At 38.8% G+C, this 23,756-nt stretch overlaps 1 protein-coding gene across 5 annotated transcripts in view; it reads right to left on the reverse strand.

The window, feature by feature from the left end:
* The window catches only part of znf827 (zinc finger protein 827), an 85,434-nt gene that overhangs the window by 43,632 nt on the left and 18,046 nt on the right, over positions 1–23,756 (reverse strand). For 4 of the 5 annotated variants that reach the window (XM_059554274.1, XM_059554273.1, XM_059554277.1 and 1 more), the window contains exons 2-4: positions 12,154–13,368; positions 8,093–8,265; positions 4,730–5,225 (exon numbers count right to left, since the gene is read on the reverse strand). In XM_059554274.1, coding sequence (XP_059410257.1) covers positions 4,730–5,225; positions 8,093–8,265; positions 12,154–13,368 — 1,884 coding nt within the window. The remainder of the gene's footprint in view (positions 1–4,729; positions 5,226–8,092; positions 8,266–12,153; positions 13,369–23,756) is intronic. The other variant, XM_059554275.1, reaches the window with a different exon arrangement.

Genomic DNA, 23,756 nt, shown 5'->3' on the forward strand with positions numbered 1-23,756 from the left:
CTGCTCTCTCTCTCTTGCTGTGACTGGAGTGAAGCCCCCGGTCAGTGTTACATCAACACTGGGACTATCTCTGCTCTCGCCGGTGAGGCTGTCATCTGCCGTTGCTGTCACCTGGCCTCTGTTTTATTTTTTTGCCTCGTCCTCTCTGTGGGCTGATTTCTCTGCTGGGCGCTTGTCCAGTACCCTGTCACCTCTCACTCTGTTGCGGCTACCCACTTTTGGACCACTTCATTAGCTTTCCACCTCTGTCATGCAGCTCTGCTCCCAGCTCTGACAATTGGTCAGCGCTCCCGCCGAGGATGACTTAACGTGGCAGGTTAAGGGGGCAACAACAGCCAACAGTCTGCTACGGTAGGAAGGCTTTGCTACATGAGGCAGCAACGGTGCAGCTACACATCACTGGATGCTGGATGCAGCAGGGGTCACTCACGAGTGAAACCGCAGCATGGTGAATGTGGGAAATGGCTGGCAAACCTCCATGCTGTGAGGGCTACAAGGAACAAATGAAAGAAGAGCATACAAAACAATGTGGATGGAGAAAACATTCCAGCTTCTGTTTTGTTCCTTGGATTCGCCAGAGTCAAGCCCAGTGTCCCTTTCTCTGAGAGGAAGAGGCAACGTGTGAACTGTGATTATTGAATTAGGTCCAACAAGCATGTGCAGGAGCCTGCATTTCAAAGCATTTCCCCAGCTTTCATCTTCAAATCAAAATGTGCATCGCAACTGGATGGCTGACAGTCATGTCAGCGTAGAGGAAAATCAAAGCGGATTGGTCTGAAACTCAGAGGAGAACCAGGCAGTCCAAAGAAATGATAGGCCAATTATGTCAGAGGTCGGTGAGAGTTCACCTCATGTGTGTGTGAGCATGTGTGTGTTTTGCCTTGGGAACTCTAAAAGCAGTAATATGCTATTTTACACTCCTATCTCTAGTTCTTTAATTCCCTTCCCATTTGCATTCTTTTGTTTCTCTCTCCATTTCTCTTCCTCTCATGTACCCCAAGTGGGAGTATGACAACAACAGATAACCCTCAAGACACTACTTAAGAAATTTGAAGGATGTGCGCCAATACGTTGCCACATTCGCTTGTGAAAATCAAGTTGCAGCCCTAGTAAAAACAAAAGAAAAAATTACATTTGCGAATCCCTAACTGGTATTGTAGTAGTATGAATCATAAATGTACATTGTATACAATTTCTGAGTAGGGCTGTGACTAATGATTACTTAATTCATCAATTTTTTAGCGTTAAGGTTAGGGTAAAAAAAGTCACATATATACATATACACAAACCCAATACATATTATACCCAATCCAGCTTTAAATATTGTACATACATGAATGTATGATAAAAGTTAATAGTTTAAATTTTATTTTATGTACCAAAAACTGTGTATCTATACTTTTAAATACAATTTTATGAGCCAAATCTTTGACAAAAATTTGTCAGACACGAATTTCTGCCCCAATTTGCGTTTTGTCAGTTTCTGTGCTCTATAGTCCCAATTAGACAAAAATGGCAGAATTAAATATTAAAAAACTATTATAAATGATAAAGAAAAGTGAAAGCACAAACAAATATACATAATTATAGGGATAGTTCACCCAAAACTGAAAATTCTGTCATCAATTACTCACCCTCATGTCGTTCCAAACCCCGTAAGATCTTAATTCATCTTCAGAACACAAATTTAGATATTTTTGATGAAATCCAAACTTTCTGACCCTGCATAGGCAGCAATACAACTAACAAGTTTAAGGCCCAGAAAGGTAGTAAGGACATTGTTAAAATAGTCCATGTGACATCAGTAGTTCAACCGTAATTTTATGAAGCTACGAGAACACTTTTTGTTTGCAGATAAAAAATTTGTAATACTTAATTTGTATCCTACATCAGTAGCACCACATGCATACATTGTGTTACTCTAGTTACATGCATCAAAGATATGGAAGAGAAAAAACAGTAGAGTATTGTATTTATTTTTGATTTATTTTGTGCACAAAAAGTATTCTCGTAGCTTCATAAAATTCAACTGTAATCACTGATGTCACTTGGACTATTTTAATGATGTCCTTACTATCTTTCTGGGCCTTGAACGTGGTAGTTGCGTTGCTGTCAATGCAGGGTCAGAAAGCCCTCGGATTTCATCAAAAATATATGAATTTGTGTTACAAAGATGAACAAAGGTCTTATGGGTTTGAACGGACATGAGTAATTAATGACATAATTTTCATTTTTGGGTGAACTATCCCTTTAATGCACTTCAGTACATGAATATTTACAGCGATTCACTTGTGGTCAGGATGTCTTTTTGCTAAATGAAAATACTTCTGTAAATTTGCAACATTTGCAGATAAGAATAAAACCATCCAATCCATGTTATTTTGCCAAGCGAAAATGCATTTTTTTAACAGCACATGAGCTTATAAGTGTAAAATGTTCTCTCCTATTTTTGACAACGTGCATTTACTACATTAGCTCTGTGACTGCCATGTTTCATGTTTTCTTTTCTTTTTCATAGAAATGCATGTCACTCACAGATCCGACTAATGAATAAAGAAATTTTAACAGCTTTTAACATGACACGCAGTCTCAAAAACCAAATATTCATGCTACTGAGCCTGAGCACTGCTCTGATAGCTGTGAAGCACTGCTTTAAAGTGGATAACTTAAGAGACGCAACTTCTCCGAGACAGTTTCAGCATCCTGACAGTTTCAGCACAATAAAGCACAGCACACGAGAAGTGGTGTCACTTAGATTCCTCCCTGTTAAAGCACCGCTTCACAAATTATTAAAGGTAAAGCTGGAATTTTAAAAAACGAGTTGACTGAGGACTATCCTGATCCATCTCTATCCAAAGATTTGCTTCTGTAGTGGAGCATATGTCCTGCTTGTAACATCTTGCCTCATTCTACCAGGAAATGTCCACTACGTATTAACTCAAACCTGCATGGTTGAGGAGTCTACCTAGTCCTCTGGGACCTAAACCTGATTGTTTGGGAGTCCAGAAACACAGTGCCATGGGCGACAAGGGGGTGGCAGTACACTGAGCGTAGACTCTGCACGTTCCACCAAGACGGAGATGAAGTTAACTCAGCAGGAACAGTCCCTCTGCATCCAGGCAAGAGGTCACACGATGGAGCTGAGGGCGCTAATCATTTCCAATTACAGATTCCTTTTTAATTATGAATTATGCATGAATTTTTAATTAATCTTATGTTCCGAAGGTTTTCCTTTTTTCTGTTCCCAGATCTCAATCTAATTACTCTGCATTAAGCGAGGGAGCAGCGACCCTGTTGCCGACCTTTTGGGTAACCCTTGGTCAGCCCTCTCGCATCAATCTAGCTGCTGTCTCACAATTACCTATACTTTCGGCTACAACAACATTTATTTAATGGTCTAAAATTTGGAGTTTGATTACATTACATTGATTACAAGTGTAATTCTGAGTTTTGTACTTTAACAGCAAAATTTCCTTTTGCCCCCCAATAAAATGATCAATTGATACACTCAATATTAGCATAAGCATTAACTGATCATGATATTGTCTGTAACACTTTACAATTATGGTTAATACATAAAAATTTGTTAATGCATTAGGTATCAATGAACAATACTTTCATAGCATTCATTAATGTAGGTCAATGATACTAATAATGGTAAAATTCTAAATAAATTAATATACATTCAACATGTCAGATAAATGAACAATGAAGTAGAAATGTCAGCAGCAATTACTTCAGTCTTCAGGGTCATGTGATCCTTGGGAAATCATTCTAATATGCTGATTTGCTTTTCAAGAATTTTAAGGATTATTTGATGAATAGAAATAATTAGTAGTTTTATTTGAATTTTTTAAAAATAATTTTTTCCCCAATAATTGTTAAAATATTTTCCATTTTTGATACATTAAATGCATCATTGTTGAATAACTGTATGACTTTTTTTCTTGCTGTCAAACTTTTAAATAGTAGTTTTAACGAGTTTATAAATATATACATCAGTTAATAAAATATTAAATATTAATCTAGGATTATTAACCTAAATTAATAAAAGACTGTAAATGATTGTTCATCATTTTTACATCAGATATCTAAGGCATAACAAATGTCAGTGTAAAGTTGAACAATATTGTCTGCTATTAATTTTTAAGAAACATTAATTAGCAATCTTATAACACTAATCGATGATCAATATTAATCATATTAATAAGCATAGTCTAGGATATACTTGTTTATTAATTCTTAACAGTCTAAAGCCAAGTGTATCCTCTGTGTCAAGGAAAATGGCACTGAACGTACATGTAATGCCTTCAACAAGGATTACAACTCACTTATCAAAAAGTCACTGACTTATGATATTTTTATGGCAGCCTTTGAGCCTTATATATGTATTTTTAAACCTGTTAAACACTGGCAGAACTATAAAACAAACAAACAAACAAAAAAAACAGCATCAGGTATCAAGTTGGTATAGTACAGCTATAATAAACTTTATTGAATAACTTTATTGAATAAGAATTAATAATGCAGAATCAGTCCTGCGGGATCTTGGCTTTGGGTTCCCATCAAGAAAGCCAAATTCTACTGCCTTTGCCAGCCCATAATTATATTAGCACTTCATTCATCCTAAATGTAAGGAATTATGGATCAATCAAGCTGGTTTACATAGTCAAGCATCTAAATCTATCACATTGCCCTTTTACATTGTGGTTTAATGGAGATCTCTTACCTGAGAGCTTCATGAGGAGGTCTGTAGCCGTCTTGGTGGTGATATCTGGGCTGAAGAGCGAAGCAGCTGTAGGCCCAGGACCCGGTGGACTGGATTTGAGCCCAGGCAGATCCAGGGAGCTGCTGCTGCTGGGTCGCTCCCTACACAGGGCAAAGGGAGACATCACAGACACATCCCTCTCCTGGGGTTCCTCCTTGATCTGGACGTGGTTCGAGGGTTCTGTAGGGGAGGCCAGCAAACGACCGTCGGGTTGGCTCACAGTAGGAGACGTGGAAGCATCTGTGTTCATGACCTGATCACCAGCGACTCCACTGTCCCCCATGAGCAAGCCCTCGCCCTCCTCGGTGTCTGTGCCAGGTTCTTCCTTGACTTTGAGGTCGGAACGGGGGAAGTGCTGATGGCAACGCATGTGCAGCTTGAGGCTAAAGTGGCGGGATGATGTGAAGGGGCAGAGCTCACACTGGAAAGTCTCTCCTCTGTCTTGGTGCTGATGGACCTGTGATGAACAAGAAAAGATATTAGAAAAACTGTGCAAAAAATGCACAGGAAGAATATTAGGTCCCACTTTTTATTAGGTGGCCTTAACTACTATGTACTTACATTAAAAAAATAAGTACTTATGTACTTATTACTGTATTGAAAAACACTTTTGCTGCTATTGAGGTTGGATACAGGTAAGGTTAGGGACAAGTCTGGTTGCATGAGTAGGTGTAAGGATGGGTTAAGGTGTAATTAGGGGCCAAGTACCGAATGCATTATTGTATCCATTAGCATTCTTCATCTTTTTCCGCCATTGATTCTATGGCAGTCCATAGAACTGTGAAAAAGTTGTGAAATTTGGCACACTGATAGATGACAGTCTCAATATTAACCATAGCAAATTTGGAATCTCTATCTCAAACTCTCTAGTGCCACCACTTGTCCAAAGTTTCACTCATGTTTATGCTATTAACTTTGAACCACAAGGAACAGAAAAAATATGAATTTTTCCTCTGAATCCTTGGCTCATGCCGAGTGGAATTAACACCAAATTTCAAAAATTGCAAGGTAAATTTTTGTTCGCTATTTTTAATTGTTCAAAAAACCTACTTTTTCAAACTCGTCCATGATTCTCACCAAAATTGGCTCAGATCAACTGCAGACCTTGCTGGCAAAAAGTTATGTTTTCTTTAAACCGTTCTCATATAACACGTGAACAAATTCCACGAAAAGCATGCAAAAATGGATCTAAGGCTGTATCTCCAAAACGGTTTGACATATTGAGACCAAACGTGGTGTGTGTTATTACAAGCATGACCTGAGACTACCTGCAGTGCACTGTTTCACCTAGTGGTAAGGAGAAATGAAAAATGTATATTTTTGCTTATACGTTCTGAATGGTTTGGCCAAAAATCACAAAACCAGTCTCTTCAGATTGGATGCATCATGCCGAGTCAAATGATACCAAATTTTGTAGTATTTTGTAGTAAATTTGTAGAATTTTGTAGTAAAATGCTATATTTTACAAACGCATTGACGTATCATTACAAATCTTGATATGCTTCTTCAGCACCATGCCCTGATTGTACACAAAATGTTTGGAGGCAGCGCCACCTTGTGGTCAAAAGTTATGATAAAATTTTAAAACATTTTAATAACTTTGGTTTAGACTAGCCTATTTTAATGAAATATGAAAATCTTTTGATAGACTCATTGGATTATGCCGAGAACATCAATGACAATTTTCCCATAATTGCCTGAACTTCCTGTCCGCCATTTTGATTCATGTTGAAAACCTACTTTTTCAAACTCCTCCTAGACCGTTAGTCCGATTTTCACCAAATTTGACTTGGCAAAAACATATGGATTTCGTGTCGATATACGAACTGGTTTTTGTTAAGTGCATCAACAAATATGTTGGAGAGATGACAATCTGCATCTGAGGCTGTATCTCTGCAAAGCTTTACACCAAACTTTGTATGTGCCATTGTCACCTCACACTGACCAGGCCACATCATTTTGGTAACAGTGCCACCTATTGGTCAAGAGTGATAAACCATTCATTAAGCATTAATTATGAAATTTACAAAAATGCTAATAGTTTTTGATTGCATTAGCCTATTATAATGAAATGGTCATGCTGACAACATAGATACCAATTATGCCATTGTGGGCCGTACGTCCTGTCTGCCATTGTAATTTATGTTGAAAACCTACTTTTTCGAACTCCTCCTCGACCACTGGTCCGATTTTCACCAAAATCGAATCAGATCATCATCAAAAAGTTATGGATTTCATGTTTTTTTGTATAGTGCTGAAATAAATTGGCATAATGGCAGATTATGTCTGAGGCTGTATCTCTGCAACACATTGACTGTGGATTTCGTGTCGATATACGAACTGGTTTTTGTTAAGTGCATCAACAAATATGCTGGAGAGATGACAATCTGCATCTGAGGCTGTATCTCTGCAAAGCTTTACACCAAACTTTGTGTGTGCCATTGCTACCTCATACAGAACACACCACATCGATTTGATAACAGCGCCACCAATTGGTCAAAAGTGATAAGCCATTAAAACATATTACGAGAAGTTGTGTTTAGGATTTTTCAGCCATTTTGCTTCAAATGATCCTAAATGTGCTTATTTACTTATTGTTGCAGTTGGTCTAATGCTCCACGCCATGCATAGCTCCTCATCTTGCCTTTGGGGTGCTTGGCCCCTTAATTGCAGCTATATTTATAAATGTAATTACAGAAATTAATTACAGATGTATTTACATGCAAGTATTTTTAAAAATATAAGTTTAATGTAAAAACATGTAACTGCATTGTATCAAATGATTAATTTAAATGTAAGTACATAGTAGTTAAGGCCACCTAATATAAAGTGGGACTGAATATTAAAATGGAATCCTTATACTCTCTGTTAATTAATTAAAGTGAAAGTGAGCATACATTTATTATACAGATTTGATTTTTTTTTAATAATGCAATAAGATGCAATAAGGCATAAATGGCCTCTCATCTGTCTCTGAATGCTGTGGACTGTAATGATTTACATTCAATGATATTTAAATAAACAATTTCTTAACTTCTAAAACCATATTTTAACATGTCTATTCAATGTTTTTATCTGCAACAATATATTACTTTTGAAATACCTTAATTTAGAGGCTTTTCCCTGCAAATATTCATAAATGTCTTTAATTGCGATTAGTTTAATTATTTGGTATATTAACTACTTAATTTGATTAAAATATTAATTAACAGCCCTAATAATTTTGCATCATAAAAAAATCTGCATCTAAAGGCATCTAGTTATGATAATTAATCTCATGTGATTTATGTCACAAGCATTTCTGCTCTCAGGGATTGAAGTCACCTTCATGTGGGACTTGAGATTGTCTTTACGAGCACAACGAAAGGGACAGAGGGGACACTGGTGACTTTTTAAGCCTGTGTGGATCACCATATGTCTCTTCCAGTAGCTCTTTCTCTTGATGACCAGACCGCACACTGGACACTGAAAGGGCTTCCCTCCATCCTCAGGAGAACCTGTAATAAATAAACAAAGAAAATCAAAATTTATATAAAATACATGCATATAGTGTTTATACTAAACATTAAAACCACAATTTAAATTTGTTACTAGTGATATAATGTTTGCAATGATGCCACATTATTAGATAGCCCTTTGGCATGCAATAACATGTAGGTTAAATATCATTCCACTCTTGTCAACCTTGCATCTATTGATGTGAATGAAATAAAAAAAAATGTGAGCTATGATTACCCTGATCAATGCTAAAGACTCCTCACAAAGTATGCCAATCACAAGGATGTTTTTAGTAAGCCGATTATTGTTGTTGGCTCCATATCCGGTGTCCATTAGGGCTTAATTGGTCTTATTAGAAGCTGGCATGATTGCATTATAAATTCTACGAGGGCCTGTCAGGATGGCTTCATAAGTATTCCAGTCATGTTCCTCGAAAAACATCTGGTAATCAGTGTTTGGTGAAATTACCGCGCTCAGGCATTCATTGACCCAGGGTGTAAAACTTCGAGACTGCCTATTTGCAACAATAAACCACCATCTGTGGCTCAACCTCTCCCGGCGAGATCACTGTGGAAACTGCTCGTGAGGTAAAAAGACTGAAGGTCTTTGGTATCAAAAGAAAGGGATAAGTGCCGTTAGCTTGTTTCTCAGATTTTAATGTCCAGTATGTATTGTTTCATAACCAGAAAAAATCCTCTTCACATGACCGTCTTATAGATCTTACATTCACAAACAAAAAAAAAGTCAGATGGAACTTAATTATGATTTTAATGGAGGTGTTCTTATTAAGTATTTAAACTTGACACTTCAAAATCTGTCATATTATAGCTGCTTACAACATAAATATCTCTCCGTGACATTATTCTCTGTGTCTGCAGCTCCTTTGGGTCAACCTTGATTCCAAGAATTAGCAAAAGATCAGCCATATCTACCCAGGCCTGTGCTGAATGGAAACTCTGATGGTTGTGTCGGCTCTGAAGCCTGACCTAAATTCCGGGGGAATCTGCTGAGATGGTCTCTGACTGTTCAGGCTACGGGGAGCACACACACTGCCGGCCTCCGTTTGGCAGGCTGCACATCCGTGGGAGATGAGCTGGGTCTGGGAACGTGCCGCCAACTCCAGCAAACCCCCACTGTGCTAACAGACCTTTCCCAGATTCTCCAGCCAACCTCTTGCAGACGATGCATGACCTTATGGCACTACTAAATCACTACACAGTCCATTCTTCAGTGGTGTAATAATCAAACATTTGGGTACTGTTACCTTAAAAAACATTTAGAGTTCAGAAATTATTCTAATGTAAAAAACAAGATGGGAGTTTAATGGCAGTCTGATTCAAAATTTCGTAGCATGACATTTTCAATTTATTTACTAATTTATTTATTTTTTATAGCATTTTCTTTTATCTTTATTAATCTGATGCAATAGTTAACATCCGATGTAAATTAAGCATAAATCTACATATATTTATACCTTTGCAAATTGCAACGAGTCAGTTCATGAGATTTTAGCCTTCTTAGATATTGCACAGTCAACTGTAAGTTGTGTAAAGTGAAAGCATTTAAGAACATGGCTGAGCAGGTTTCATGCAAACCTCACATCACCAAGTACCATGCCAGTGGATGGAGGGGTGTAAAGCAGCTAAACATTGGACTCTGGAGCAGTGGAAACATGTTTTGTGGAGTGACAAATTACACTTCTCTGTTTGGTAGTCTGATAGATGAGTATGGCAGTTTGGTGGATGCCAGTTGAATGTTACCTGCCTGTTCTACATTGTGCCAAATGTAAAGTTTGGTGGAGCAGGGATAATGGTATGGGGCAGTTTTTCAGGGGTTCCCCTTACTTACAGTGATGGGAAATCTTAATGCGTCAGTATACAAAACATTTTGGACAATACTATGCTTCCAACTTTGTGGGACAGTTTGGGGTAGGTTCTTTTGTATTACAGCATGCCCCAGTGCACAAAGCAAGGTCCATAAAGATTTGGCTGCATGAGTTTGGTGTGGAAGAACTTGAGTGGCCTGCACAAAGACCTGACCTCAACCCCATCAAAGACCTTTCGGATAAACCGGTGGATAAACAGAGTTTTTGAGCCAGGATTTTTGTCCAACATCAATTCCTGACCTCACAAATGCTCTACTAGATGAATGGGCAAAGATTCCTGCAGAAACACTCCAAAATGTTGTGGAAAGCATTCCTCGAATAGTGGAAGCTGTTATAGCTGCAAAGTGGGGGACCAACTCCATATCAATGTCTATGCATTTTGAATTCAATCTCATTAAAATCCCTTTTGGTGAAACTGTTAGGTGTCCCAAAACTTATAGCGTCCATATAAGTACAAGTATGTCTTATCAGGTGAGCCTGGCTGCAGGATGGCAAAAGATATGGTCATACATACATTTATTTTTGACACAATAATCACAGAATTAGAATTTTGCCTGTGTGATTTCTATTGGTCTGCACAAATAGTCAAATATTCAAATATTTGATCTGTTATTATTATTTGAAAAAATAAAAACACTATTCAAATTTTCCTATGTGTTGCTTTGCTGGCCATAAATGCAGAGAATGATAAATCATAAGTATGTAAGCGAATAGTCAGTTATAACGAAATGTACTGAGAGGCACTGTGTAGCGCATTAACAAGTTGATTGTATTTAATCACACAATGTCGTCTGACTCGCAAATTTCGGAATTACTTTGATCAGCATAATCAGCTAAACTTAAGCCCTATTTGAACAGAATTAGTATTACCTGGTGACAAGTTATTTGTAATAACTGCGGAGGTTTTTTGTGATCTTAATCACGTAGGAATCGGCCATGTCAGTAATTAGTAAAGTAAAAATTCCCCCGCAAATGACCTACCATATTTCGCTACACTGAGGTCCTGTGATGTGGCCAGGATTTGGTGGGGTCGTTTATCACTTTTTCAAGGTTTTTGTTTCCTGTGTCTTTTCATCCTTCTTTTTCCGAGATTTGAGGCTGCGTTGGAGTGTTTTGATAGAATTTTGGGTGCTGGGTCATATCGCCATACACCATACAACTATACAATGTGCAGAAAGAGAAAGCTGAAAACCAAGACACATGTTGTTAACACTACGTTTTCAACTCTCTAAAACTGAGAATTTCAAAGACGCTGCAGACCCCTTTTAGTTGGAAAACTCTGGGGTTGAGTCTCAGTGTAAACGGACCAAAACTGAGAGTTTAGAAAATTATGGCTTGGCTGCCCATATACGCTCTGCATATCCTTGACCTTGACGACTGTGTAAACATCATGCTTATGTACCTGCCAGTGACTAGCAACCAACCTCCTGTTTACACTTTTATGCCCCTACAGTGTGTATAAATGGCTATGTGACATGCGTTTTCGGTTGTGTAGTGTGGAAGGAGATCGTTTTTGAAATTCAGTGAAAACGCCAGTGTAGATGAAGATCGTTTTCATTTTAAAACACCATTTTAAAAAGAATACGTACTAGTGTAAAAAGGGCCAGAGGAGCCAACTTTCACCTGAGCATGTGAATATTATAGTTTTTCTCAACATTAACATGTAAAACAATATAAACATAAAAACCAAGAGCCGACTAGAGTGTATGTTTGTTCTGTATTGTAACTGGTACTTGTACTGTTTGCACATTATTAAATTAAAAGAAAACCTTGAGATATATACGTAACATTGTTGTAGAACATTGTTGTGTATAATGCCTAATTATAAGCTTGTTCAGAAAGGGTGACATGTCATAATGTCTTTTTCATTAAAATAAATTATTATTATTATTTTTTTATGAGCCCAAATATTCAAATACAACAAATGTAAACCAGTCGGAAATTTCCCACTCAAAAGCACAAAAACAAAAAAATGCATTTATTTTAGGGAACAAACCTTTACCTGCTTGACTGCTGGGCTTGGCCCTTCCCTTGGGGATTGTTGGCAGCAGGAGATCCATGGCCTGGGTTGGTGTGGGCACCTTCTGGTTCCTGTCTAACAGGGGCTTGACATCTTCGGAGGCTCCCAGTACTAATGCCGGCTCTTTCTTATCAGCTAGAAGGTTTCCTGCTGCTCGTGCAGCCACCTCCTTTAGCAGAGCTGCTGAGGAGGTCATGGAAACCAGAGAGAGAAAGGAGCCAGCTGAGGGTTGATGCTCAGATGAGCCCACCTGCTGCTGACTTCTTTCAGACACTTTCTTTGAGAGGGCAGCAAGCGTGGAGCTGGCTGACTGCGGACTGAAGGGTGAAGAGAACGGTTCAAAGCGCACAGCGTCATCAGATCGAGTGCCCAAGGCTGCCATTGAGGAGGAGGTGACTGAAGTGGACGAGGAGGAGGAAGAGGAGGATGAGGATGCCGAGGTGGAGGAGGCCACCGCGTTCTTGTCTTGGAGCACGGCGTTGGCGGCTGCTTTTAACTTCTGGATAGCCGAGTCTGGTGATAGGCTGCTGCCGCTGGGAGCCGAGCAACTTGTCGATGGCCATTTATCCGCAACGCCTACCCATACGAAGCCACTGCTACCTGAGTTAGGGCCATTGCTGGGGCCATATAGGTCACAGGGCTCCTGCTTGACAGTTGCTACAGACGCAGGTGATGCAGAGTTCGAGTTGCAGCTGTTGTTGCTGCTGCTATTAGCCAACCTCCTCGCCAGGGCACTCAGCTGCTGTGCGTGATGCAAAGATGGAGATAGTACCAAGCTGACCGGGGGCGACTCCTGTCCTCTGCCCATTCCACGCCCGGTCATGTCACCTCCCTCCAGCTTCAGCGAGCCAGCCTCCAGGAGACGGCGTAAGTTGCTGCTGAGGGGTTTGCCCAGGGCCTGGCTGGAGTCTCCGTACAGAGAGGACACCTCAGAGGACAGCATGTCCTGGGTCGAGAGGACCCCACTGTCCAGCCCCAGCAGCTCCAGGGAAGCCCGCTGACCTGGCGTTGGGCAGCCCAGGGAGCTCTCGGCTGAGGTGTCGTGGTCTGGTCGGGGAACATTGTCAGGGGAAACCCGCAGCTCATCTTGCACATCACCGTAGGACGATTCGGAGGGGCTGTCGGAGGTATTCCCAAACCAGCTGTCCTCTTCTACTGAGCCACCCTCTGGCCCTCCATCCTCTACCGTGTCCACATCTGTGAAACAGGGAAAAACATGATTTATATGTCATGATTTTATTATTGAAATGCTTTTCCATCAAGACAACTGACAATATTTCATTATCATTTGTTGTATTCTAGAAAGCAAGCATCTTATTGAAAAAAATATATATGTAATTGCATGATTATTATTAAATCCTGGAGGAAAAATCTGTTACGAAAAAATGCTGACAGTATTGTTCTTGTAGCCATTGATTGACCTTTTCCAAGTGATTTTTCTTATTAGGACTAAAATGGATGGTTTCTGAAAAGACGAGCGATAGCTCACAAGGCACAGTGGAATAACTTGCTGTCTGTTCTTTTTTCAAACATGCTTTTTCCAAGAGTCTAAAAGAGTGTAGTAAAAGGGTTACCATGGTGACAGGCCCTTCCGGGAGACTAGACAGCAAAGATTAGGGTAATGGAGGTTACAGAACTGGATTAATATTCATGAGCTTGCCGATACCACAAGGGAGCCAATAAGGATAGGGTTAAGGTCACCAAGGGTCATTAATATACACTTCATGTATCAATATTCATAAGCAAAACATTACAGCTTGCCAGACAAGGGCGAACAAAGAATGTGAATATTCCTGATCCATATTAACAATCCTTCCACAAGAGCATGTCAGGAAGAAACAAGCCTAGATGAGGGAGGATGTCAAAACTTATCAAGTGAGGGTGTTCTATGTCTATTCACTTGACCAAATTAAATCCTCACACCTTGGTGAAAGTGCGAGAGAACAAGACCTGGAGACAGTAGGGAAAAAAAAGGCTGAGGACTTGTGACATCGTAATATGATCTGTAAAGATATTCATTTAAGCATCTTTTCTTCGCCTTTTGCTCAGACACATAAAGGCTGGTCTCACCTTGCTGACCCCAACATAAGCCTGGTGAGTAAGCTCTCTGTTTACAGGGAAAAGGAAAAGCCGTTGCCTGGCAACGGTATCCCGTCGACCTGTAGGGATCATTACAGTCAACACACATCTGGCCAGCGCTGCTTACTTTGGTCCAAAGGGGTGGCAATTGCCACGACCCTGTGCAACCATGCACCATGATACTGACAGTGCAGCAGAGCATGCTTTGTAACTCGAAAAATCAAAGAAAATAAGATATAAACCCGACACACTCACCCCTTGATGTGAATGCAAATGTGTGCAAGCTAGAGATGTAACAGTATAAAAATTTCTTATGACAATTAAAGTGACAAAAGTTTTCATGGTTAAATAAAAATTTTTTTTTATATTTTAAATATAAATATTTTAGCAAATATTATTTTTTTTGTATTTGGTGTAATACAATGTTTACACGGTGTAAGGTAAAAAAAAACATTTTCCACATACGTACATTACTGTTGCTCCTCTCTTCCCCCGCCTTTCTGAAATGCAACGATTTTTGTAAAGCTCATTGTTCTGAAAAGTGCGATGTGCTCTGATTGGCCAGCTATTAAGTGCGATTTGATTGGTCAAATACCTCAAGAGTGTAAGGGGAAATGTTATGCCCCTTACCATATTTGGAAACACACAGCATCTCCACGACATGACAGTGACAGCGAGAATAAAAGTTATGCCATCTTACTTTGCGTAAACATTTGGGCGGTGTTATGCAAATCTTTCAACGCAGTGACATAGACGTGGGGGCGTGTTTAAATGAGGCATTTTAGGAAGTCATGGACAAGTTTTAACTTTTATAAAGAATATCACTGTATACAAACATAACAAAAAAAAAACATTTAATGATTTGACCGAAAGACCTGTACCGGAAATTTTGGGTACGAATACATGTACCGTTACATCCCTAGGATCTTATGCACGCACGGACAGCTTGTAACGCTCCAACGACAAAGGAAAACTTGAAATCCCATCATATGACCCCCTTTAAAAAAGAAATTGGCTAAGTAAAAATGATAATTGATTAATTAATGATCATGTGTATTTTATCTGCTCCATAAATAATTCTAGATATCTTTTTAATTCTAGATTTATCTTCCACATAAGCTTGTTTTCAATCAACCTGTCAAATATTAGGGCATGCAAATTTGTTCTGTTTTTTGGCCAGACAAAAACTGCACACAGACTGAATGTATATGTAACTCTCTGAAAATGTACTCTCTGACACTAAATGGCACTTATGGCCCAGCAGAATTAGAGCTGTTTCCCATAACCTGCGTGGACAAAGTAGTACTGCGAACACTTGGCAACCCTTTCCGTCAAGCAGGTAACGTTATTACTAATATAGTGGACTCATTGAAAAATACATTGGTATCATGTATTAAAGATAAAATAATCACTTAATCCGATGTTTAATAAAATAGCCGACAGCCTTACTTACTGGAGTTCCATAACTACTGACGTCTCTCTCACAGGACTTGTGTGAGTATAGGTGACATAAAAAAGCAAATCAGGCATTTGGATCAAAGCAGTGTGAGGCAAGGGAGGGAGTGACTAATAACTTAAAATGCATTTTTGCCCTGTTTGTGTTCTTTTACTTCTTACACAATTATTTAAAGTATAAAACATTGTTTATAATTTTAGGGGAGACAACCTTCAGATATTGGCATGCTGACTGAATGCACAGAGATACCATGACGAGATCCTGAGGCCCAATATTATGTCATTCATCCACAACCATCAAGTCATGTTGCACCATGATTATGCACAGGCCCATGTTGCAAGGATCTGTACACAATTCATGGAAGCTGAAAACATCCCAGTTCTTGCATGGCCAGCATACTCACCGGAATTGTCACCCATTGGTGTATACAACAGCGTGTTCCAGTTCCTGCCAATATCCAGCAACTTCACACAGCCATTGAAGAGGAGTGGACCAACATTCCACAGGCCACAATCAACAACCTGATCAACTCTATGCGAAGAATATGTGTTGAACTGCCTTTTATTTTGGCCAGCCTAAGGCACACCTGTGCAATAATCAAGCTGTCTAATCAGCATCTTGATATGCCACACTGACACCTGTGAGGTGGATGGATTGTCTCGGCAAAGGAGAAGTGCTCACTAACACAGTTTTAGACAGATTTGTGAAAAATATTTGAGAGAAATAGGCCTTTTGTGTACATAGAAAAAGTCTTCGATCTTTGAGTTCAGCTCATAAAAAATGGGGGCAAAAACAAAAGTGTTGTGTTTATAATTTTGTTTTGTTGTAGATCACGCTATTGGTGTAAGTGCAAAACCTGCGGGAATTTTTAAAATAATGCACAATACAAGCACCATTTAACCGGAGCGAATGAGATGTGTGTGAGACAGAAGGGGTCGTCTGAGAGAAGAGAATTAAAATGCATGGCTGACATGACATTATTGCCTGTGCCACTGGTAAAAAAATGATTCGGCTCGAGTGGACTTGAAGAGTGACTGTTTGGCCAGTCACCAATCCGGGCCGATCATGAGGAAAATTGGCTGATTCCAATCCCTGGTTGATCAATCAGTGCATCTCTATTCAGAGGTGCATATAATTGATTGGTTCATATATTAATTTGTATAATTCCCTTAGCACTCAGTTAAAACCTCCCAGCATTCCGCCACGTTTTCACAATAAACTAAACTAGTCTGCACTATTTGTGCATGTGAGACTGTTACTTTACTGTTAAACTGTACTCTATGCTGGATATTATTTATTTATCCTGAGTAGTTCAAATTGAGGTAATCGAGTATTATTTTAATGATACTTAAAATATAAAGAGGTAATAATAACCGTGGGGAATTTTATTATGATTTATCGTCAAAATGGTAATCGTTACATCCCAAGTGGAAGCATCCTCCTGACTTACCGTACCTCGTAGTCAAAAGTTTGAGCGTTTGATGCACATGGCCAGGGCGTTTCACTGACCGAGCTCTCGGTCACCTGAGCAAAACAGTGAAGTATGTGAGGCATGACCCATTTACATGTGACACCAGGGAGGACGGGCAGTAAAGGCCATAATCTTGCTAGTGAGAAATGGCTAGATTGCTGACCAGAGGTCTCTGAAGCAGTGTCAGAAACTCGGACTGAACACTGCTCTCGCCACGCTAGGTTAAGCTATGCCCCGCCACTCTTGTTCCTAGCGGCACTGGAGAGGCAGACACAGGCAACCCACTCCGTGGGCGGCCTGACATTTCCCAAGGTTGTGGCTTGGGCCTCAGTTCCGCATGGCTTTGTCTGAAACAACCCCCTGCCTCTAAAACGCATATACGCACATACGCGCTTGTATGCGGCTCGAAAAATGGGAACAAAACTCTGGTAGTTAGCTACAACTGCAACAATGCTATCGCATAGCAACAAGCTTGACAGTTTGGGAAGAGGGACAAGATACTGGCCGTCTGCCTTTGAAAGGTTTGTTTAATAGCATAATGGTGAGCATGACTTTGTGTGGCCAGAAAAACAGCTGCAGGAGGCACTGTGGTCCAGATCTGTTATCAGTCACTCTCACTGAGACATGGTGCTCGTCTCTTGAGGCTAAACTGCGCTTATGATTGTGTGCTACAGCAGACATGACCCTAGAACCCTACAACCACAAGTGCTAAATGCAAATCATAACCTCAACTAAACATAAAAATAAAGAAGAATGTAACATTCAGGCTCTAGAATTAACTTTTTTACTTACCAGACAGTCATATGTCTCAGCCAATTTAGTAAAAAAAAAAAAAAGAAAAAAAAAAAAAAAAAAAAATTAAATTTAAAAATTAAAAGAAACTAGAATATCTAGACTTTAAATTACAATTAAAAATAACAAAATAAAGTTTAAAATATACATGCTACACTGTAATCTGCATATAGCTTTGTCACATTATAAAAAAATAAAAACAGTTTGTTCACCATGTTTAGTTTAGTTTTGGATGTTTAGTTTATAGATGACACACAAAAAATGATAAATCTGTTAATAGTGTTAACAGGAATGAAGGAATCTATTCAAAATCCTAATTTCCTCTTTTGGACATAGTAATTTATTCTGTAAATGTAAGGTATACTCATAATTCCACAATTTTCTGCATGCATTTGACATCCAACAACAAGTATTTTATGAAAATGCATATTTAAAACTATTGTACTCATTTCTATGATCTGCTCAATCTTGTTGACACACATGTATGTGTATTTGTTCAGTAAAGTCCAATTTGTGTACAGAGAATATAAGGAACTGGATGAAGAACTTCTTAACTACTGTTGTCTAAGAATGCATGCATGTAGAGAATACAGTCCAGACATACACTAACCATAAAGTGAATTTTGTTCTTTTTTTTTTTTATAAGACATACACTTTTAAGACTTGTACACTGTTGTGAAAATTATTTCTACTTCATATAAATGCTGTTCTTTTGAACTTACTATTTATCAAAAAAAATGCTAAAAAATATATATGCTTTCCACAAAAATATTAAGCAGAACAACCGTTTTCGATAATAATAAGAAATGTTTCCTGAGCTGCAAAACAGCATATTAGAAGATTGGAGTAATGGCTGCTGATATAGCCTTAAATGCCAACATAGTAACATATTTTAAAATGTAAAGTTATTTTAAATTGTCATATTACTCTATATACTGCACTGTGATACTGTATTTTTTATCAAATTAATGCAGACTTGATGAGCATAAGAAATTTCTTTCAAAAACATTTGAACGGTAGGGTTCTTCATCCACCAAAAATGATAAATAAAATGTCCATCAGCCATATGAAAAACACAACACAATAGTCAGAATTTAGTTTTCCACTAAAAAATCATACGTTTGTAAATAAATTAGTATGAATAAATTTATTTACAAATGAGTATTTTTTACCATATTGCTGTACTGCAAATTATTTTCAGAATATCTGTTCTCTGTATTACAATAAGACCTTGAAAACATCTTAAGGACCTTGTTAATTCTGTTTTGTTCTGAGCCACAGTACATGGATCCAGTGTAATTGTAGCCTATATTTCTCTCGATTCATTTAAACAACAGCAGTTGGCAGCTATACAGTTAATGCCACAACATTTCAGCTGTGAGATGCAAAGAGCCAATAGGCCGAAGAGGAGGCTGGGAGCGTTCTCTATTAGGGCTGGCAGCCACATAACTTTCGTAAGGTTGCCTACCAATTCACTGAGGCTATTCTGCCACTCAGTCGGGCATAAAAATCGGCCTGCCTGACCCAGAGGTCACCAAAAGGGCACAGAAAGGCTGTGCTGGGTGGGAGGGTGGCTGCTTCAGCAGAGTGAAGGAGAGAGGGAGAGGCCATTAGTCGATTAAGCCGAGGTGGAGCCATCAATATTCCACTGATGCCAATGAAAAGACACACTTGCACAGTCTCGCATGAGAGGCTCGTGTCGAATAGCTTTAACTCTATCAGAGATACTGCAGTGCCTCACAGCGAGCGCTGCTATCGAATGTTACAGGCTAACTAACCACCACTTTGGCATCTATAGTTTCCCAGCATTCTCTGTGGATTGCACAAGCAAGTGCCAGTGGCGTTCCAGGGGTGGGGGGTTGGGTTTTGGAGGGGAGATAAAAAGTGGTGGCGGTAATTAAGTGTCCGACTGGGCCCTGGCGGGGGTTGCCACAGCCACAGGCGATGCTAATGAGCCCGTCCGCCGGTCAGTGCTACCTTATTAGCCGCCGGCTGACAATATGGTGGAAAGGACGTGCCATATTGGGTGCTACCGCCACCAGCCATACGTCGTTTCGAGAGACTAACACACAACCAGAGGTGGGAAGTAATTCTGTTAATTAGGGGGCTCTCAGAATGACCAGTATATGCCTTGAAGAAACTGGGCAATCAGTCAAGGCAAAACTAAGATTCTGCAAATACGATCGTATATCGATATGTCGTGTTTCATTTTCTTGCAGTATTGCATTATCCTTGAGGTTCTCATATTGATCTCATATCATTTCCTGCACTTCAATTAATGAAGAAGCAGGAAGTCCAAATTAGCATAAACTGGCAAGCGGTGTTTCTCAGTGCAGTCTGAGCCACTTCTATGGTAATGGACAAAAGTGAAGAGGACCGCGTGAGTGAGATTATCACTGACACCACAGATTACAACGCTCTCTCACTGAAACTCTCTCTCAGTCGAAATTCAGTTATGGCATCATGAAAGTTCACAATGTATTAAATGAAAAAAGTGTGCCGTAATGTATACCCAACCCTAGTATCTTAATTAATCACATAAAACATGAAATTACTTCAATCCTATCCCATTAAACACACAAAAAAAACTATTTTTATAAAGATACAAGCAATTCTGGTAACAAAGCAGGCCACCCCAATTCTTTTAAAACACATCAATTAAACAAAAACAGTTGTTGAACAAGTTTGACTGAGACTGGTATAATAAAGTAGTACTATGATTTTTTTTTTTTTTTTTTCGTTTATTCCAGGCAATGGCACAAAAAAAGTAGCTTACAAGGTAGACAAAATATAGTTAAATCATATAGTGCAAAAAAAAACAAACAGAATATACAGTATTCAAATATGACGATCGAATTCTGCCTGAAAGGGAGTGGGAAGAAGACAACTTATTTAATCCCACCCCAGTTCCCCATTTAGTGATTAATAATTGAGCTTCATTGTTACTTTGCTCACGGATTATTTACAAATGTTATATCATGGTGGCGTTACCACAAGTAACAAGTAATTATTATAACAACAGTTTATACCAATAATGTAATAGGAATAAACAATGCCAACAATGGTAATGGACAATATACCAACGATGGTAATGGACAATATACCAACGATGGTAAGAAAACACTGAGCACATGTTAATACTATGAGACAGAGTACAACAGCAATTTAACTACAATGTAATAGAAATAAACAATGCCAACAATTGTAATGGACAATATACCAACGATGGTAATGGACAATATACCAACGATGGTAAGGAAACACTGAGCACATGTTCACACTATGAGACAGAATACAACAGCAATTTAAATTAAAGACCCTCATCTCTGTATTTTAACCAGACCCAATGTTTATATAACAGTTTAAATTGATGAATAGTTTGGCATTGCTTTTGTTGCAAGTCCAGTTTGTTCCAGAGTTTCACTCCACATACAGACACACAATAATATTTACGAGTGGTTAGGGCTCTCGGAAATGAAAAATGTCCAAAACCTCTCAAGTTATGAGCTCGCACTGGAGTTTTAAAAAAACGTTGTAAGTTAGGCGGTAATAATTTGTTAAATGCTTTATATAAGACTATTGATGTATTATATTTTACAAGATCATCAAATTTTAGCAACTTTGACTGCGTAAACAGATTATGAGTATGTTCTAGAAAACCAACCTGGTGAATGATCCTCACAGCTCTTTTCTGCAATATAATCAGAGGATTTATTGTGTTCTGGTAAGTATTTCTTCAAACATGATACTGAATTCAAACACTGACAGCAAGTATTGATATTTATTAATGACAATTTTTTTGGAATCCAAAAATATTATATTCTCACCTAATCAGTTAAAATGAATTTCCACGAAATCAAAATGACCAATCAATATTCGCCATCAAAAGAATTTCAAATGCAATTCAGTTTGTGAGAATAAAAGTCTTCATAGTTATTAGGTCTGTCACCATCGACTTAACTGGTAATCAGAAGTGATCTAAATTTGGAAAATTAACAATAAAAAAGACAATAATCAGAACAAGTGCACAAGAGCATAGCATGCTTAGCATTTTAGAGCACAGCATTTAAAAGAATTGAAAATGATGCAAAAAAAAAAGTTCTGTATGAAGATTTTCAGTCAGGTTTTAGGCCCCACCATAGCACATAAACTGCACTTGTTAAAATTACAAATGACCTGCTTCTTGCATCAGATCAGATCTTTTACTTGATCTTAGTGCTGCATTCGACACCATAGATGACATACTCATAGATCGATTACAAAACTATACAGGTATTCAAGGGCAGGCTCTAAGATTGTTTAGATTCAACCTATTCATCTCATTTATCATCAGTAAAATATGGAGTGGCACAAGGATCCGTCCTAGGTCCCCTTCTATTTTCAACATACATGTTGCCCCTTGGTAATATTATTAGAAAATACGGGATTAGTTTATCTCAACGACACCAGATGAAACTTAATTTACTAAACTAAACTAAATTATCTAAGCTTACACAGTGTGTTAAAAATGTAAAAGATTGGATGACCAATAATTTTCTCCTATTAAAGGTGCCATGTGCAAAAATTGAGCTAAAAATATTTTTAAAATTACCTACACGCATCAAAAGTATGAGAAGAAATAAGGGCGATGATGTCATTAAAAAAATGTAAAGTTATAGTGCTGCAGAGATATCAACCTTAATTAGCAGTAGCATTACTAGCCCCGGCCCGACAGGTGTCGTAATACCAGTTTCGGCCATGGGAGGCGGTATGCGGGCAACATAACCACCAGCCAACCTGCAATACACGAATAACTCGCACGGCTTGTGGGAGTAATCTAACCTGATGTCAATCAAGCGGAAGGATGGTTGAAGCCCTTGGCAAGAGACCACCACCCGCTAACGGGAAACAACCGCGCTCGGAAACACAAATCCAATCCGATAAGAAAAGGAGCCGAACCAGAGTAAACATCGGCACTGCTTTCAATCGCTGGAGACAACTGATGGACCTGAAAGAAATGAGGTTCGACACCGAACTTGCAACATTTCTTTTGGATTGGTAAGTTAGATGCTGTTAGTATTTCGCTAGAAGTTTGTTTTATATGTTTGTGTTTTTTTTTTCGGGAAGTTATAACATAGAAATGTATCGAAGGCTGTTCTATAAACGTGCTAATGTTAGAGATGGCTAACCGTAGCTGCGTTTGATAATTAGCTAGCTATAACTTACCCATATTTTTATATCATAAGTAACCTGCTCTGTCTAGTCTGTTGGTCTCCGTGTCCTCTTTGCTTCGTGGTTTTTCTGTACGTGAGAAAATTGATGTGTGGCGTGAAAGCGTGTGAAAAGAGTCAATTGCGTGTGTCTCACGGTGAATGCTTGAGAATTGGCAGCTCTGGTTGCGTTGGTTGGCGCTAGCTTGGTCAACATCAGCTGTCTGATGTTGACCAATGATGTTGACAGAATGCTGTCTGTCAAATTAATTTAATTCCAATAATGTGTATATACAACTCAATGTAATATGAACAAAACGAATATGAACATATTCACTGGTAAAGGTGAAGGGGAGTAGCTTGAAGATGTCATGTTTCAAAATCACTTGACATCACCCAACGTTCCTCTGGAGGCAAAACGTCCTCTTATAGCAGCGGTTCTCAATTCCAGTCCTCGCGCCCCACTGCTCTGCATATTTTGCACGTTTCTCTTTGTTAACACACCTGATTCAGATAATCAGCTCGTTAGAAATGAACTCCGTGCATGAACTGTTTTTCAAATGTTCATTGCTCCCTACTCTCTGAGCAGGGGAAATCT

This window comes from Carassius carassius, chromosome 7, assembly GCF_963082965.1.
Source record: "Carassius carassius chromosome 7, fCarCar2.1, whole genome shotgun sequence".
NCBI lineage: Eukaryota > Metazoa > Chordata > Actinopteri > Cypriniformes > Cyprinidae > Carassius > Carassius carassius.